Source organism: Pogoniulus pusillus, chromosome 18 (genome assembly GCF_015220805.1).
Source record: "Pogoniulus pusillus isolate bPogPus1 chromosome 18, bPogPus1.pri, whole genome shotgun sequence".
Taxonomy (NCBI): domain Eukaryota; kingdom Metazoa; phylum Chordata; class Aves; order Piciformes; family Lybiidae; genus Pogoniulus; species Pogoniulus pusillus.
Genome location: NC_087281.1, coordinates 3858165 through 3876948, shown reverse-complemented (window position 1 = coordinate 3876948; position 18784 = coordinate 3858165). Strand labels below are relative to the sequence as shown.

General features: G+C 48.3%; 1 protein-coding gene across 1 annotated transcript in view; it reads right to left on the bottom strand.

The window, feature by feature from the left end:
* UTRN (utrophin) overlaps positions 1-18784 on the bottom strand; it is a 481902-nt gene that overhangs the window by 369894 nt on the left and 93224 nt on the right. The window contains exons 4-5 of the mRNA XM_064158262.1: positions 3893-3985; positions 1436-1513 (exon numbers count right to left, since the gene is read on the bottom strand). Coding sequence (XP_064014332.1) covers positions 1436-1513; positions 3893-3985 — 171 coding nt within the window. The remainder of the gene's footprint in view (positions 1-1435; positions 1514-3892; positions 3986-18784) is intronic.

Here is an 18784-nt window from a genome sequence, read left to right as displayed (position 1 = left end):
ATTTTAGTACCCTGACATTCACGAATAAAAATTCTACCTCTAGAGAGGATGCTTAGCAGAAATTGCCCCTCAGAGGGGAAAATACAACCACTTCACTTCAGCACTACTGGCTTCCAGGCAGGAAAAATACAAAACTCAAACAATGTCAGTTTGTTTTTTCTTAAAGATAGAGGTTATAGAATTATAGAATCACAGAATCAGTCAAGGTTGGAAGGGACCACAAGGATCATCTGGTTTCAACCTCCCCTGACATGGGCAGGGACACCCTACCCTAGGTCAGTCCCTCTCCTCAGGGCTGCTCTCCAGCCACTCACTGCCCAGCCTGGATTTGTGCTTGGCATTGCCTCAACTCAGCTGCAGGACCTTGCACTTGGACTTGTTGAACCTCATGAGCTTGGCTTGTGCTCACCTCTCCAGCCTGCCCAGGTCCCTCTGGATGGATCCCTGCCCTCCAGCCTGTCTGCTGCACCACACAGCTTGGTGTCATCAGCAAACTTGCTGAGGCTGCACTCAATGCCTCTCTCCATGGCACTGACAAAGATGTTGAACAAGACTGGTCCCAGGACTAATCCCTGAGGGACTCCACTTGCCACTGGCCTCCACTTGGCCATGGAGCCACTGACAGCCACTCTTTGTGTGCAGCCATCAAGCCAGTTCTTTGTCCATCTCGTGGTCCACCCATCAAACCCATGTGTCACCAGCTTGGAGACCAGCATGTGGTGTGGGACAGTGTCAAAGGCCTTGCTCAGGTCCAGGTAAATGACATCAGTTGCTCACCTCTCATCTATCCATGTTGTGACCTGTTCATAGAAGGCCACCAGGGTTGTCAGGCAGGATTTGCCCTTGGTGAAGCCATGCTGGTTGTACCCAGTCACCTCTGCACTACTCTGCTGTCTCAGTAGTGCCTCCAAGAGGAACTGCCTCATGATCTTATCAGGCACAGAGGTTGGTTGGTTTGTTCTTTTGATGAGTTAGACAAAAGCTCCAAACCACCAATGGTCAGTGTAGATCTGATACAGAGCTAACAGATGTCAAAGGAAACATTCTTGTGGATTATGAGAGCAGGACGTGAGAAAAAACAGAGATACAAAACCCATCACTTGCTTATAAAGTTTTGCACAAGTTATATCTTCACTGGAAATTAGCTTTTTTCTCCTGACAGGTTCTTGAGTGATGTGCAGTAGTGTGAACTCACCTTTGCTTTTGAAACTGGACACATTAACACAATATTCTAGTTCACAGTTAGCATTTTAAGATTCCACAAACTTGTCAGGCAGTGAAATCCTACATCAGAAAAGGAAAGCTGAGAACAAGTTACTCATCTCATGGGCTACTCATTTTCAGTACCAAAAATCTTTATTCTCTACATTTCAAACTCACCCCTGGGAATAATGAAAAGGTTCTATCAAAACGTGGTGGAAAAAAAGATGCTTACATTGTTCTGGTGCAAGACTTGCAGCACTCGGTTGACATTATTTAAGGCATGTACTCGTGTGGACCCTCGTTCTTTAGGCTGAAAAGAAACAAAAGATACCACCTGTAGGCATCAGGATTAACTTGACAGCTCAAACTAAATTAATGATAGAGCAAATAATAGAAGTGTCTTCATTTCCTTACATTTCTCTTTTAATAGAAACAAAACCCAAACAAGCTCATCTACAACAACTTCCAAATTAACACCAAATGAAGATGGTCAGAACTGTATTCCTCAACTCAAGGCATGGGGCAGCCTTAGAGGCAAAATGAGTTTCAATTCATCTTTGGTATAGGGCCAGAATTCCTTTCACAGCATCTGCAGAAATATAAACTGGCAACGCCACAGCAAAGTGGGAGTTCCTAGGGAAAATCTGAGGGCTTTGAATCCTTGCCAGAGAAGTTGAAATTGTTTGGCTCCCAAGAGAGAACAAGCAGCAATTTGTTTTTCTGGCACTGAAAGACTGACTTTCCCCTTCTTTTAATATCAGGGGGGGATGGGAGGTGACAACGTGGATGAGGCAGGATGACATGGGAAAGTGTTGACAGGGGGAAAAGATAGGATACAGGTACAAACATCCCATGGCAATTCTTGACAATATCTGTTGCTCAATTTGCATTTAATTACTGCAATTTAACTCCCATGGTGTGGCAGAACATGACTGTACTGTGAGAGCATGGAACATTTTTAGAATCATAGAATCAGTCAGGGTTGGAAGGGACCACAAGGATCATCCAGTTCCAACCCCCTTGACATGAGCAGGGACAACCTACCCTAGAGCAGGCTGCCCACAGTCTCAGCCAGCCTGGCATTAAACACCTCCAGTCATGGGGACTCAACCACCTCCCTGGGCAACACATTCCAGCCTCTCACCACTCTCATGCTCAACAACTTCCTTCTCACATCCAGTCTGAATCTCCCCACCTCCAGCCTTGTCCATATCCCCCAGTCCTGTCACTCCCTGAGAGACTAAAAAGTCCCTCCCCAGCTTTTCTGGAGGCCCCCTTCAGATCCTGGAAGGCCACAAGAAGGTCACCTGGGAGCCTCCCTTTCTGCAGCCTGCACAGCCCCAACTCTTTCAGTCTGTGCTCACAGCAGAGCTGCTGCAGCCCTCAGATCATCCCCATGGCCCTTCTCTGGACATGCTCCAGCATCTCCACATCCCTTTTGCAGTAGGGGCTCCAGAACTGGATGCAGTGTTCCAGGTGGGATCTCACCTTGAGTTCTTCAACTTGGAACACAGTGATTAACAAAATCAGAAATAAAAGCAGCTTACATTGTCTTTTATGTACTTCAAATTGGACTGCAACTCATTAGAAGCACCAATTAAATGTATCTGTTTGGATACCAAGCAAACTTGTTAGGCGAAATTAAAAATAGCCAAGAAGTGTCCCATAAGCTCAATAAACAACAAAATCAAGATTTTAACCCCAAGAAATGGCCCAGGCTTCACCATACTTCAACGCAGCCTTCTGAAGAAGCATTAATGTTCAATGGGTTTTCAGCTAACACACATCTTCATAAAGGTAATTGTTAGCCCTCTCCCATCGGTACACCACAAAGAATCTTTCAGAGGAGAATTAGAGGTGCTGGAAGGTGTCCAGAGAAGGGCAACAAAGCTGGTGAAGGGCCTGGAACACAAACCCTATGAGGAGAGGCTGAGGGAGCTGGGGGTGTGCAGCCTGGAGAGGAGGAGGCTCAGGGGTGACCTCATTGCTGCCTACAACTACCTGAAGGGAGGCTGTAGCCAGGTGGGGTTGGGCTCTTCTGCCAGGCAACAAGCAGAGAACAAGAGGGACACAGTCTCAAGTTGTGGTGGGGGAAATATAGGCTGGAAGTTGGGAGGAAATTCTTCCCAGAGAGAGTGATTGGCATTGGAATGGGCTGCCCAGGGAGGTGGTGGAGTCACTGTGCCTGGAGGTGTTCAAGCAAAGCCTGGCTGGGGCACTCAGTGCCATGGTCTGGTTGCTTGGCCAGGGCTGGGTGCTAGGAGCTCTCTTCCAACCTGGTTGATTTTATGATTCTATCTCTGTATTACTTACTAACTGTTAATCATTTTATCTTTGTTTTCCCTGAAGGATCTTTTATCAGCTTATTTGCAGAAGTGCACAGCTATCCCCAGCTAAATGCTGCTCTTCTAGACCATCCAGAAGCAGACCTTTAGAACATCACTCATAGTGACATCTGCCATGGGAGTAACACCATTGGATTCACATGCTTTGAAAGGGTTACACAGCTATCTTCAGACTGACCCCACAGCCCATGAGCAGAGTTCATGGGAATGTCACTGCAACTGGAGAGACCAAGTTCATGTTAGGAGTAAACCAGGGCTTTAAAGAAATTAAAATCCAACATCACATGGCATAGTTTGGGGGTTGTGTGTTAAATGGGAACACGACTCAGACACATTCCCCTTACCAGAGCTTTCCCTGTCAGACCTTCCAAAAGATCCAAAAGCTTCCTTCCATCTTTCAGATCTGTGAACATGTCCTTAACTGGGGGCTTCCCACTCTGCAGAAAAAAAAGAGAAAGAGACAGTAATAAAACAGTGTTTAAGTAAAATATTTCTGAAAAAAAGGTTATTTTTTACTTTTTATCTCTTATTTAGTACTAAACATAGCAAATAGAAGCTAGGGAAGTTGACTGTAAAGGGTTAACCCTCTCGGGGGAGTGGATCTTGAACCTGACCCCAGGTGTAGTGCTTAGCCCACCCCCACTTCCTGCCTAGCCCCCTAGGAAAACAGGGGAACTGCCTTTTTCCTTCTCTCTTGCCCTGCCTCCCTGCCTGCCAGCATCACCCTCCTGTTCCTGCTGCTTTGTTTTGCCAGGTGGTCACCAGTCCACGAGGTGGATAAACCCATTGCCACCAATTTGGTTATATATATAGAGATATATATATACACACACACACACAATTAATTTGGGACTCAAACCCACAAGCCTGGGATCAAGAGTCCCATGCTCTACTGACTGATCAAGCAATTAATTGTCTTGTTCTAGTTTAGATTTCCCAGAGACTCAAATACAGTTAACAGAACCAATAACAATTTATAGGATGCCTTTCCCTCTTCCCCCTTTTTCTTCAAAGAAAAGGAATTAGATGTAGAGAGGAAAAGGTAAACCACACCCCAATAAATAATCTCACTTCAATTTGGAAGTTAAAAAGGAAAACTTTCACAGTAAATAAAAATTATTTGAGGTAGGGGAGCTACAAAGAGGTATAGGGACACAGCCTCAAGCTACACCAGGGGAAATTTAGGCTGGAGGTGAGGAGAAAGTTCTTCACTGAGAGAGTCATTGGACACTGGAATGGGCTGCCCGGGGAGGTGGTGGAGTCGCTGTCCCTGGAGCTGTTCAAGGCAGGACTGGATGTGGCACTTGGTGCCATGGTCTGGCCTTGAGCTGTGTGGTAAAGGGTTGGACTTGATGATCTGTGAGGTCTCTTCCAACCTTGGTGATACTGTGATTCCAACTGAAATGGCCTGTGAGGGCAGGAATTTCAGTTTCCCAGAAGCTGAAGGTGGATGTGTAGAGTGTGATTTGGAAGGGAAAACAAGACACAAAACATATCTATACAAGCAGATTGATGGCAATGGGTTTGTCCACCTCGTGGACTGATGGCCATGTGGCAAAACAAAGCAGCAGGAACAGGAGGGTGATGCTGGCAGGCAGGGAGGCAGGGCAAGAAAGCAAAACAGGCAGTTCATCTGTTTATATAGGGGGCTAGGCAGGAAGTGGGGGTGGGCTAAGCACTACACCTGGGGTCAGGTTCAAGATCCACTCCCCCAGGAGGGTTAACCCTTTACACTGACATTGGTCAGAAAGGCATCTTTCCCTTCTTTAGCACATGGTTTCCTTCCTTCCCATCCCTATGGCTCTGTGTCCCAGCAGCATAGTAGCAAGAAACTGCATAAGCACATCCTGGCTCACATTACAGTAGATGTGTTAAGCAAAGAACAAAACTTGGCGAGCTTGAGGAGTCATTTGAGAAACAGCTTTGGTCTGGCTGCATCTACAAGAGGAATAAGGTGGGGCTCTTGAGAAAGAAGCCATTGGAACACATTCTCTCACATTTAAAAAAGGCAAAAAACTTGGAAGTGAGCCCTGCATTAAGAAGCTGCCACTCCTCTATGCTGATTTGTAGATCAAAAGGTGCAATACACATTGAAGCAAATTAATCACTTTCCCTATCCTGGAAAAAGCAGCAGAAAGTGAAACTCAGAGTTCCTCTAACACATACATATCTAATATTCATGGCTTTTGAGGGTGGAGGAAGCCTTGACAAAAATGGGAGTGCATGACAGAAGAGTAGAAAATGTTCAACTTCCTCACATTCCTCCTACTCATTTCTTCTTGGAGGTAAACACGGGAAAGTGTTAGAGGGCAGGAAGAGAGGATGCAGCCAGCCAGCAGCTACCTAAGTGCATTTGCTTTGTAATGCTCACCTGCTGGCTGCCAGGAGATCAATTCAGGTACTGCTTTCAGTGCCTCTTGGAAGTGCTCATTTAAGAAGTATATATGCACATAAAACTCTACTACTGTCTTTCTCTATCACCTTGGCTTCATAATACAGCTCTTCAGAAAGAAACCTGTCAAAGCCCCATCTCACATGACATGAATTAGCTGACATAGATCTCCCCTGCCTTCACTTCCCTCCTCCTGCCCTGACAGCCACAAGTGATTGCCAAATGCTAGGGAACAGATCAGAAGAGAGCTGAGCTGCTCACCAAACCTCATTTTCTGGCAAATACCTGAGATACTCCCAACATTCATGAGATTTTTTTTTTTCAAAATCCACTTCATAGAATCATAGAATCAACCAGGTTAGAAGAGACCTCCAAGATCATCCAGGCCAACCTAGCACCCAGCCCTAACCAGTCAACCAGACCATGGCACTAAGTGCCTCATCCAGTCTTTTCTTGAAGACCCCCAGGGACGGTGCCTCCACCACCTCCCTGGGCAGCCCATTCCAATGCCAATCACTCTCTCTGTGAAGAACTTCTTCCTAATATCCAGCCTATACCTACCCTGGCACAACTGGAGACTGTGTCCCCTTGTTCTATTGCTGATTGCCTGGGAGAAGAGGCCACCCCCCCACCTGGCTACAATGCCCCTTCAGGTAGTTGTAGACAGTAATAAGATCACCCCTGAGCCTCCTCTTCTCATTAGACTTTTATCCTACTAAAAAGTATTCAGAAGAAACCAGAGTTCCAACAGCTGAAAAGCCATTAGCTCCTGTACAGAAAGGTAGCTGACTGCAACTAAGCAGAGCCAGCCAGTTGAAGTGACAGCAGCGAGAACGGGCGTCTAAGTAAGGTCACTTCTCAAACCCCAGGGATCCCAGCTCCAGTGTCTGATACTGCAGAAGTTTTGCAATGAGTTTTGCTGACAGATTTGTTCTCCAGTCACTTTCAGAAGCCATGCTTTAAAAGTGGACATACTTAGGTAAAGGGTGCAGAAAGCTACAAAGCTGTCAGACCAGCCAGCCTGGCCTTAAACTCCTCCAGCCATGGGGACTCAACCACCTCCCTGGGCAACCCAGTCCAGCCTCTCACCACTCTCATGATGAACAACTTCCTCATCAAGGCCACTCTGAATCTCCACCTCCAGCTTTGCTCCATTCCCCCCAGTCCTGTCACTCCCTCACAGCCTAAAAACTCCCTCCCCAGCTTTTCTGTAGCCCCCTTCAGATCCTGGAAGGCCACAAGAAGGTCACCTGGGAGCCTCCTCTTCTGCAGCCTGCACAGCCCCAACTCTTTCAGTCTGTGCTCACAGCAGAGATGCTGCAGCCCTCTGAGCATCCTCCTGGCCCTTCTCTGGACACACTCCAGCATCTCCACATCCCTCTTGCAACAGGGGCTCCAGAGCTGCTCAATGGATGCAGTACACCAGGTAGGGTCTCACTAGAGTGCAGTTGAGGGGGAGAATCAATTCCCTCCACCTGCTGGCCACACTTCAGACAAACATCATTTACATTTTATGGTGCATAACAGGAGGAGATGATCCACAAGGACATTACCCCAGATGCCAGTAGAATTTGGTTTGAATCACCATACAGGGGATACACAAAGTAAAGAACAAGGAAATTGTTCACATGCCTTGAAGAGCAGAAAGCACTTAACAGAGGTCTTGCTGAATCACAGAATCAACCAGGTTGGAAGAGACCTCCAAGATCATCCAGGCCAACCTAGCACCCAGCCCTTGACAATCAACCAGACCATGGCACTAAGTGCCTCAGCCAGGCTTTGCTTCAACACCTCCAGGCACAGCAACTCCACCACCTCCCTGGGCAGCCCATTCCAATGCCAATCACTCTCTCTGACAACAACTTCCTCCTAACATACATCCTAGACCTCCCCTGCCACAATTTAAGACTGTGTCCCCTTGTTCTGTTGCTGCTTGCCTGGCAGAAGAGACCAACCCCACCTGGCTACAGCCTCCCTTCAGGGAGTTGTAGACAGCAATGAGCTCTGCCCTGAGCCTCCTCTTCTGCAGGCTGCACACCCCCAGCTCCCTCAGCCTCTTCTCACAAGGCTGTGCTCCAGGCCCCTCACCAGCTCTGTTGCCCTTCTCTGGACGTGTTCCAGTATCTCAACATCTCTCTTGAACTGAGAAGTTCAGAACTGGAAATATACATACCCATCATCAGTATATATCATACATCAGTATATATCATACATATTTCAATATGATGTGAATTTAATCTTTTTTCCCCTACCTTAAATGCCTCACTGCCCACTACTCAATGTGTGACCTGAGCAGTGCTGAGCACAGGGGCAGAATAACCTCCCTTGTCCTGCTGCCCACACTGTTCCTGATCCAGGCCAGGATGCCATTGGCTCTCCTGCCCACCTGGGCACACTGCTGGCTCATGTTCAGCTACTCTCTACCAGCACCCCTAAAGATACTGAACACTATTGGTCACAGTACATTGCCCTGAGGGGCACTGTTTGTCTCCACTTGGACACTGAGCAGTTGGCTTCAGCTGCTTGAATGCAGCCATATAATTTCCTACCCATCTAACAGCCGATTCATCAAACTTTTTTCTCTCCTGTAGTGACAAGGACATTGTGGGAGGCAGTGTCAATGGCCTTACAGAAACAATGCACACATGGATAACACAGACAGATAAAACTAATGCTGAGAATTCTATGGCTATATATTGTCAAAGGATTTGTTGCCTGTGCTTTAGAAGAAAAACACCAAACAAGCAGAAAGATGTCTCATTTAAAACAGTACAACAGAAGTGTCAAGAGCATAGGATCATAGAAACACCCAGGTTGGAAGAGACCTCCAAGCTCATCCAGTCCAACCTAGCACCCAGCCCTGTCCAATCAACCAGACCATGGCACTAAGTGCCTCAGCCAGTCTGCTCCTGAACACCTCCAGGGATGGTGCCTCCACCACCTCCCTGGGCAGCCCATTCCAATGCCAATCACTCTCTCTGACAACAACTTCCTCCTAACATCCAGCCTATACTTTCCCAGGCACAACTTGAGCCTGTGTCTCCTTAGTTCTGTTGCTGGTTGCCTGGGAGAAGAGACCAACCCCACCTGGCTACACTGTCCCTTCAGGTAGTTGTAGACAGCATCCAGCCTTCTATCTTCTCCTCCCACCCCTTTGCTTCATAGAAGTGAAAACAAGACACGAGTAGAATGACTCCCTGCTTTCAGTCACTTGAGAGGCCATGGTTAAGTTCCAGCTCTACACAGTGTGTCCTGCTGTGACTGTGGAGGATAATTCAGATTCACTTTCTCAGGAGAGTGTTTTTTCTCCCATTTCACTGGCCAGCAGAGCACCACAGCTTGCTGTCAGTTTAAAGTGTCAGCAGAAGAGCCTTAAATTATTTCTGCAATCAAAGCTGTTCCTTTCTGGTTTATTCAAGTATCCAGTATCCTTGGAACAGACACAGCACCACGCAAAGCCTCTGCACTTAGTGAAGTCTAACAGAGCACTGTCTGTGGGAACTCAGTCATTTCACAGGAAGCACTTCTACAACTGCAGGATGACTGAAGTTGGACAAGAAAATGCTGCAGCATCCATCCTGCCAAGCCCATCACCCACTCTATTGCAGCATACCTATCAGGTTGGCTAGAAACCTGCTCCTCCAGTTTCTCACACCCACCCAAGGCACATGTAGGCACCTGGTGACAGCAGCCACCCAAGCAGCTCCATCTGTCCCATCAGGGCACAGCCCACAGCACTGCTGTCACAATGAGAGCAGAGGCACCGCATGCACTGTACCCTCCTCTGCATACACTGCCTCCTTCCACCATGCTTTCTCCCCACACCTGGACGTACATTACCATGCAGGATTTGCTGCCTGAGCCACAGAGCCTGCAATCAGGAGTGTCACTGCTGTGTCCTTCCGAGCATAGCGCAGCTGGATGCTGCTCGGTTTTCCTGGATAACAACTGCTGTACTTGAGAGAGGCTTTTACTTTGCTTCTCCAAATAAACAGCTACACATCCCAGATTCAGACAACTTTTTGACTTGTAAAGTCTATTAAGCTTAGAAAGGATGGGGAAAATAATTGTATGAAATGACAGGCCAAGGGGTATCACACAGTATCATCAAGGTTGGAAGAGACCTCACAGATCATCAAGTCCAACCCTTTACCACAGAGCTCAAGGCCAGACCATGGCACCAAGTGCCACGTCCAGTCCTGCCTTGAACAGCTCCAGGGACGGCGACTCCACCACCTCCCCGGGCAGCCCATTCCAGTGTCCAATGACTCTCTCAGGGAAGAACTTTCTCCTCACCTCCAGCCTAAATCTCCCCTGGCACAGCCTGAGGCTGTGTCCTCTTGTTCTGGTGCTGGCCACCTGAGAGAAGAGAGCAACCTCCTCCTGGCCACAACCACCCCTCAGGTAGTTGCAGACAGCAATAAGGTCTCCCCTGAGCCTCCTCTTCTCCAGGCTAACCAATCCCAGCTCCCTCAGCCTCTCCTCCTAGGGCTGTGCTCAAGGCCTCTCCCCAGCCTCGTCGCCCTTCTCTGGACATGCTCAAGCATCTCAGTGTCCCTCCTAAACTGGGGGGCCCAGAACTGAACACAGTACTCAAGGGGAGGTCTAACCAGTGCAGAGTACAGGGGCAGAGTGACCTCCCTGCTCCTGCTGACCACACCATTCCTGATGCAGGCCAGGATGCCACTGGCTCTCTTGGCCACCTGGGCACACTGCTGGCTCATGTTCAGGTGGTCCATTTCTCTAGAGAAGACAAGGATAAGTTGGGCAGGGCTAGCAGAACAGCTGTGAATGCCCTCCTGCACCAGGCAAAGGCTAGGCTCGAGCCAGGCCAGGCTGCTGCCATCACCACCATTACCTTACGTGAAAACAGCTGTAGAATCTCAGCTCTTTGCATCACTGAGCCTACTGGGGGAGGCTGCTGTGACAGCACAGAGGCAATCTGGAAACCACAATACATGACCACTAAGGCTGGACCTGTGCTTCTAGTTACGAAGCCTAATCCTGACCAAGTTCCATCATGGCTAGAAACACTCCAAGCTTCAGCTCTGATCCGACACACCAACTTCCTACATGGATGCTTCCACTACATTGAGATGCTTGAGTGTGTCCAGAGAAGGGCAACGAGGCTGGGGAGAGGCCTTGAGCACAGCCCTACGAGGAGAGGCTGAGGGAGCTGGGATTGGTTAGCCTGGAGAAGAGGAGGCTCAGAGGAGACCTTATTGCTGTCTACAACTACCTGAGGGGAGGTTGTGGCCAGGAGGAGGTTGCTCTCTTCTCTCAGGTGGCCAGCACCAGAACAAGAGGACACAGCCTCAGGCTATGCCAGGGGAAATTTAGGCTGGAGGTGAGGAGAAAGTTCTTCCCTGAGAGAGTCATTGGACACTGGAATGGGCTGCCCGGGGAGGTGGTGGAGTCGCCGTCCCTGGAGCTGTTCAAGGCAGGACTGGACGTGGCACTTGGTGCCATGGTCTGGCCTTGAGCTCTGTGGTAAAGGGTTGGACTTGATGATCTGTGAGGTCTCTTCCAACCCTTGTGATACTGTGATACTGTGATACATGACACTTGACAGGTGCATGTAGACAGCACTGCTCCGGGCCACACCAGGGTGAAGCAGGTACCAACTCTGTAGTGAGACAGGCTGGTGGACTGCAGTGAGAGTCAGGGCCCTGGGCAAGGGCAGATGTCACCTCCCATCCTACAGAGTAAGGCACTGGGCTCTGCAGGCTGTGTCCCACACCACCCTGCCACTCCCACCAAGCCACACTACTCACTCCCAACATCCAGAGAAAGCAATCCAGCCTTCTGACAAAAAGCCCATGCCCACAGATCTACACACACATAAGCAGCACATCTGCATTATACAGACAGCAGCATCTCAATCTCTGTCCAGCCTTGCCTAGCATGCAGTGAGCCAAGCAGAACCTCACTTCTTTTTTGAGACTGACAGCATTTTACTCACTTTCTATGCACTCAAACACCACACAAGTACAAAGAATCATAGAATGGTTTCTATGGAATCCAGAATGACCTCTAGAGTCCTGCAGTCAGCAGGGGCATCCCCACCAGCCCAGGTCACCCAAGGCCACATCAAGCTTCACCTTGAATGTCTCCAGGGAAGGGGCCTCAACCACCTTCCTGGGCAACTAGTTCCAGTGCTTCATCACCCTCATAGCAAAGAACTTGTTCCTAACATCCAATCTAAATCTGCTCTTCTCAAGCTTGAACCCTTTGCCCCTCATCCTGTCAGCTGCAGGCCTTTGTAAACAGCTGTCTCCATCCTTCCTGTACCTTCAGGTACTGGAAGGCTGCTATTAGGCCTCCCCAGATCGTCCTCCTATCCAGGCTGAACAACCCCAGCTCCCTCAGCCTGTCAAAGCAGCAGAGGTGCTCCAACCCTCTGATCATTTTCATGGCCTTCCTCTGGACCTCCTCCATCAGGTCCATGTCCTTCCTATAATGAGAGCTCCAGAATGAGACACAGTACTCCAGGGGAGTTCTCACCAGAGCAAAGTGACAGTCTCCTCTCTGGATCTGCTGGCCACACTTCTTCTGCTGCAGCCTAGGATATGATTTGCCTTCTGGGCTGCACAGTGTGTGCTTCACTGTCTGCTCATGTTCACCTTCTCACCTATCAGCACCCCCAAGTCCCTTCCCACGAGGCTGCTCTCTAACATCTCATCCCCCAGACTGTACTGATAGTAAGGATTCTTCCATCCCAGGTGCAGAACTCTGCACTTACTCTTGTTGAACTTCATGAGGTTCACCTGGGTGACTTCTCCAGCTTGCCCAGGTCCCTCTACATGACCTCCCATCACTCTGGTGTGTCAACAGCACTACACAGTTTGGTGCCATCTGCAAACTTACTGATGGTGCTCTCAATCCCACTGTTTATGTGTGACCGTTTGGGTGTTACCTGCCCCCCAACTCTTACAAAATCACCCCGACTAGATTGAGCTGAAAAATAAGATGAAGCTTTATACTTAGAGCTTAGCACAATATCCAAGCAGCTATTTACAATCTCTACAGCTATAGACAGAAATAGACAAGTTAAAATAATACAGAAACACAGCAGCCCTCCCAGAAACCAGAGTCCCCAGAAGGGACTCCCAATCACCCTTCCACCTCCTTCCCACCCCTCTACCTTATCCCAGACTTGCCCTATGTTCAAGGTGAGTCTGGAAGATTGGCCAGGAGGGTTAGAAAACAGAAGAATTAGTTACACAGCAGGCTAGGGAGAAAAGTGCAGGCAGCCAGAGACACACAGCAGCTGTGTTACCTATGTTTCTGTTCTTGTTTTTATCCATCTCAGCAAGCCTATGAGTGCAGCAGACATCACCATTGTTTCCTTTTCATAGCCTATCATCTAATTCTTCTCAACAGTATATCCCAGCAAGGCTCAAACTAGCACACTATGTCATTGATAAAAACATTAAATAGCACAGTATGGACCCCTGAGGGACATCACTTGTCACTGCTCTCCATTTAGACTTCGAGCCATTGAACACCACCCTCTGGATCACAGAATTCCTTAGATTGGAAAAGCCCTTCCAGATCATTGAGTCCAATCATTAGTTTCACACTGACAAGTCCCTGACTAAACCAAAGCCCTCAGCACAACATCTAATCACTGTGAATCACTATGGCTGGAAAGGACCACCAGCATCAGCCACTCCAACCTTCATCCCAGCAGCCTTCATCACCAGACCATAGCCTCAAGCACCACATCCACTCTCCTTTTAAACACCTCCAGGGATGGTGACTCCACCACCTCCCTGGGCAGCCTGTTCCAGTGCCTGACCACCTGCTCAGGAAAGAACTTCCTCCCAACAGCCAACCTCAACCTCCTCTGATGCAACTTGAGGCCATTTCCTCTTGTCCTATCATTAGTAACTGGGGAGAAGAGACCAGCTCCAGCCTCACTGCAACCTCCTTTTAGGTAGTTGTAGAGGGCAATAGGGTCCCCTCTCAGCCTTCTCTTCTCCAGACTAAACACCCCCAGCTCCCTTAGCTGCTCCTCATAGGCCATGTTTGCCAGACCTCTCCCCAGCCTCCTCACCCTTCTCTGCACCTGCTCCAGGATGCGACCCTTCAGGCAATTCCTTATGCACTGAACAGTGTCCCCATCAAATGCTCTGCCAGCAGCCTGTGAGGGTAGTTTACCACTGAGCATTATGAGTTAAAAAAAATACAAACTGTGCCTTCTAAGAATGACAATGACAAACCATACTGAGCTCTTCAGCCAGGGCAATTGGCTAACGGTGCTTATGTTGTTTAGCACTTAAGGAGCACCCTACATTGTGCTAAGCACTGTACAAATACCAAGCAGATAAGGAGCCCTTTCTCAATGACAAAGCAGTGCCCAGTTTATACTACAAAGATAGTATAAAGGACAGGCAGGGACACACCACGTATCAGAACTGTGCCAGTTCAGGGTGTAAAACAGTCACATCCCCCTCACTGAACACTTTCATAAGCCAACAGAAGGTAGTTTTTTTCCTCAGCTTCACTTACGTTTGCTGTGACAGCAAAAAAAGCACAGGCAGAAATCTCTTTCCCTCAGCCTGCCCAAGAGGGCTCAGCCAGCAGAGCTGCACAGGCAAAGTTGCTATAGGAGAAACAAGGGCTTGCTAAGACAGATGAAAGCACATCATTAGCAGTGTTAAAGAGACCATGTTGGTTCCTCAGGGCTTTAAACTGGCAGCTGACACACTTCATCAGGGACTGGTTTATGAGAAAGAGAGGACAGGGAAAGGAGAGTAGGACAAAGGAAAGGAGAGAGAAGAGCTAAGGACAGTATGTAAGCTGGGCTAGGCCTGCTTGTGCTCCTATAAACTTTGCATGCTACTCACTGTTTGCTATCCACCACAGGGCTCATGCACAAGGATCAGAACCAGATCCAACCCGGCTCCTACATTTATTCCCACAAATGTTTGATGTCAGCCTTTGTGCTATCATGAGTAGGGAAAGAGAGGAGCTAAAGAAGAACTTCTACTAGTTAGCAACAGCAGAAACATAGAATCAACCAGGTTGGAAGAGACCTCGAGATCATCCAGGCCAACCTAGCACCCAGCCCTGGCGAATCAACCAGACCATGGCACTGAGTGCCCCATCCAGGCTTTGCTTCAACACCTCCAGGCACAGCGACTCCACCACCTCCCTGGGCAGCCCATTCCAATGCCAATCACTCTCTCTGACAACAACTTCCTCCTAACATCCAGCCTAGACCTCCCGGGCCACAACTTGAGACTGTGTCCTTGTTCTGTTGTTGTGTGCCTGGCAGAAGAGACCAACCCCACCTGGCTACAGCCTCCCTTCAGGTAGCTGCAGATAGCAATGAGCTCAGCCCTGAGCCTCCTCTTCTGCAGGCTAAACGACCCTAGCTCTCTCAGCCTCAATTCATCTCTCAGAGGACAGCAGCAGTATCTGAATGATCTTTGAGCTGGAGACCAGATGCTAGCTTACGTGGCAAGATCAATCACTATGGGCACCAGCTCTGTATCTTTCAGCAGGATACCAGCTCCATTTGGGAAGGAAAGCTCATGCACACTGATCTCTTTGCAGCAGCAGCAGCAGTCACCCTTACAACCCTGTTGGCTGTCTTTCAGCCCTGCTACCTGGATCAGGTTTAAGGGGGTGACTCACACTTCCTCGTGTGCATATAGGATTACTTGCAAAGAAGGGTCATCCAGGCCAGCCAATGTGACTGCACAGAAACCACTCCTCCTTTGCCAGAAAGCATTCCCAGCAAATAGAGGAAAACAAACAAAAATCCAGAGCAGACTTTTCAATGCTACTGCCATAACAGACCAGCCATTGAGATTTAGCTTGTTCTACTGACACCACAGACAAGGCAGCAATCTCCCTTGGTTTTATTTTACAGGAGATTAACTATCCCTTCATTACCAACGGGGGACTGTATTAAATTGAGCCAAGTTACAGAGAGTCAGTAAGAATATGGGATTCCCTTTAAGACAGTCTCAGAGTCAGCCTCATTTTTAAAATCATCTTTAAACACAATTTATCATCATTTTAGCACAGCTATTTCTGCTTGCTCTATTGTCCTCAAACATGAAATGACACAAAATTAAGCATTATAGCAGTTTTATGTACTTGTTTACCTAGAAGCATACACTTTCCTCTTATGTCATCATAGCTACTGCAGCAGAGAATGTACATGTTCATTAAATAAGTAATTATTGAAGTTGCATTATTAGACCTAGCTAATGTGAATGCCAAAGATATTTGAGAGAAAGAGATAAACCACTTCTACTTCACATCTTCCCCAGTAATAATGATTTGGACCTCCTAGTGATGACATTACAAGCAGGATGAAAGGTCCTCTCAGTTTCACAGTAAAGCATGCTGCCTGTCGCCAGGCAAGTAATGCACACTGTAAAAGCATTCCTATGACCTTCAGAACACAGTTCTGGGCTCCTCAGTTCAAGAGAGATGTTGAGATACTGGAAAGTGTCCAGAGAAGGGTGACAAAGCTGGTGAGACGCCTGGAGTACAGCCCTGTGAGGAGAGGCTGAGGGAGCTGGGGGTGTGCAGCCTGCAGAAGAGGAGGCTCAGGGCTGACCTCATTGCTGTCTACAACTCCCTGAAGGGAGGCTGTAGCCAGGTGGGGTTGGGCTCTTCTGCCAGGCAAGCAGCAACAGAACAAGGGGACACAGTCTCAAGCTGTGCCAGGGGAGGTCTAGGCTGGATGTTAGGAGGAAGTTGTTGGCAGAGAGAGTGATTGGCATTGGAATGGGCTGCCCAGGGAGGTGGTGGAGTCACTGTCTCTGGAGGTGTTGAAGCAAAGCCTGGCTGAGGCACTTAGTGCCATGGTCTGGTTGACTGGCTAGGGCTGGGTGCTAGGTTGGACTGGATGAGCTTGGAGGTCTCTTCCAACCTGATTGATTGTATAATTCACCAGCCACTGATGGAATGCTGCAGCCAAGTTTCTGCCTACTCAGGGCAGTCCTGGGAGAAGGCCTGGTTGCCATTTAGATCATCTGCCACCTCAAACACACCCAAACACCCTGAATGGATATAGGAAGCAGCACATCTTGATTTTCCATCGGATACTTCTGATCTTCCAGTGTCACTTAAACAAAAGGTCAGAGGGGATGCTTTCCTAAATTTCTTTTTTTACCCAATAGATTACTATTTTTAACATCTAATAAGATGCTCAGTAAAGAGGTCAATGCAGCTGCAATTTCTGCTTTCTTGAGAAGGGGGAAATACTGAACAGGTTTGACATTTGAGCCAGAATATGAACCACTCATACTGTTCAAGTATGTTCCTGGGGAACTCGTGGTAACCAGCTACTTAAAGTGAGCTGCAAACAACACAAGCAGTAGGAACTACACTTTATCATGAGCAATACAAAGCAAAAAACATGACAAGTATGCTAACATCTATTAAGATGCTCAGTAAACAGGTCAGTACAGTTGCAAATTCTCCTTTCTTGACCAGGGGGGAATACTGAACAAGTTGGGCAGTTGAGCCACAACATGAACCATTCATAATGTTCAGTTATGTTCCTAGGGAACTTAACTGGTACTTAAATTGAACTGTAAACAACATAAGGAGTAAAAACTACACTTTATCATGAGCAATAGAGAGCAAAAACCATGACAAGTATGCTAGCACCCATTAAGATGCTCAGTAAACAGGTCAGTACAGTTGCTAACATCCATTAAGATGCTCAGTAAACAGGTCAGTACAGTTGCAAACTCTCCTTCCTTGACAAGAAGGAAATACTGAACAAGTTGGGCACCTGAGCCACAACAGGAACCATTCATAATGTTCAATCATGTTCCTAGGGAACTCCTGGTACTTAAACTGAACTGTAAACAACACAAGGAGTAAGAACTACACTTTATCATGAGCAATAGAGAGCAAAAAGCATGTCAAGTATGCTCCATCATGAAGCCAGTACATGGGAACTCAATGTGGGAAACAATTCAGAAAGCAAAAAGGTCATTGCAAGAAGTAAACAACTATGTCAACAAATAATCTTGCCAGTTCCCAATTCAAGATCACAGCCATTGTTTACAGAAGTATTTTTATTAAAATGTGATCTACTTTTTCCATTCTCCTTCCACTGACATGCAGGAGTTAGAGGAAAGCATACATAAATCCAGGCTGGGCAGTGAGTGGCTGGAGGGCAGCCTGAGGAGAGGAACCTGGGGGTGCTGCTGGGTGAGAAGCTCAACAGGAGCCAGCAGTGTGCACTTGCAGCCCAGAAAGCCAACCAGAGCCTGGGCTGCAGCAGGAGAAGTGTGGCCAGCAGGGCCAGGGAGGTGATTCTCCCCCTCTACTCTGCTCTACTGAGACCCCACCTGGAGTACTGCATCCAGTTCTGGAGCCCCTGGGACAAGAAGGATGTGAAATTCTGGAGTGTGTCCAGAGCAGGGCCAGGAGGATGCTCAGAGGGCTGCAGCAGCTCTGCTGTGAGCACAGACTGAAAGAGTTGGGGCTGTGCAGGCTGGAGCAGAGGAGGCTCCCAGGTGACCTTCTTGTGGCCTTCCAGGATCTGAAGGGGGCCTTCAAAAGAGCTGGGGAGGGACTGTTGAGGCTGCCAGGGAGTGGCAGGAGTGGGGGGAATGGAGCAAAGCTGGAGGTGGGGAGATTCAGGCTGAACATGAGGAGGAAGTTGCTGAGCATGAGAGTGGTGAGAGGCTGGAATGGGTTGCCCAGGGAGGTGGTTGAGGCCCCATGGCTGGAGGTGTTTAAGGCCAGGCTGGCTGAGGCTGTGGGCAGCCTGCTCTAGGGTAGGGTGTCCCTGCCCATGGCAGGGGGACTGGAACTGGATGATCCTTGTGGTCCCTTCCAACCCTGACTGATTCTATGA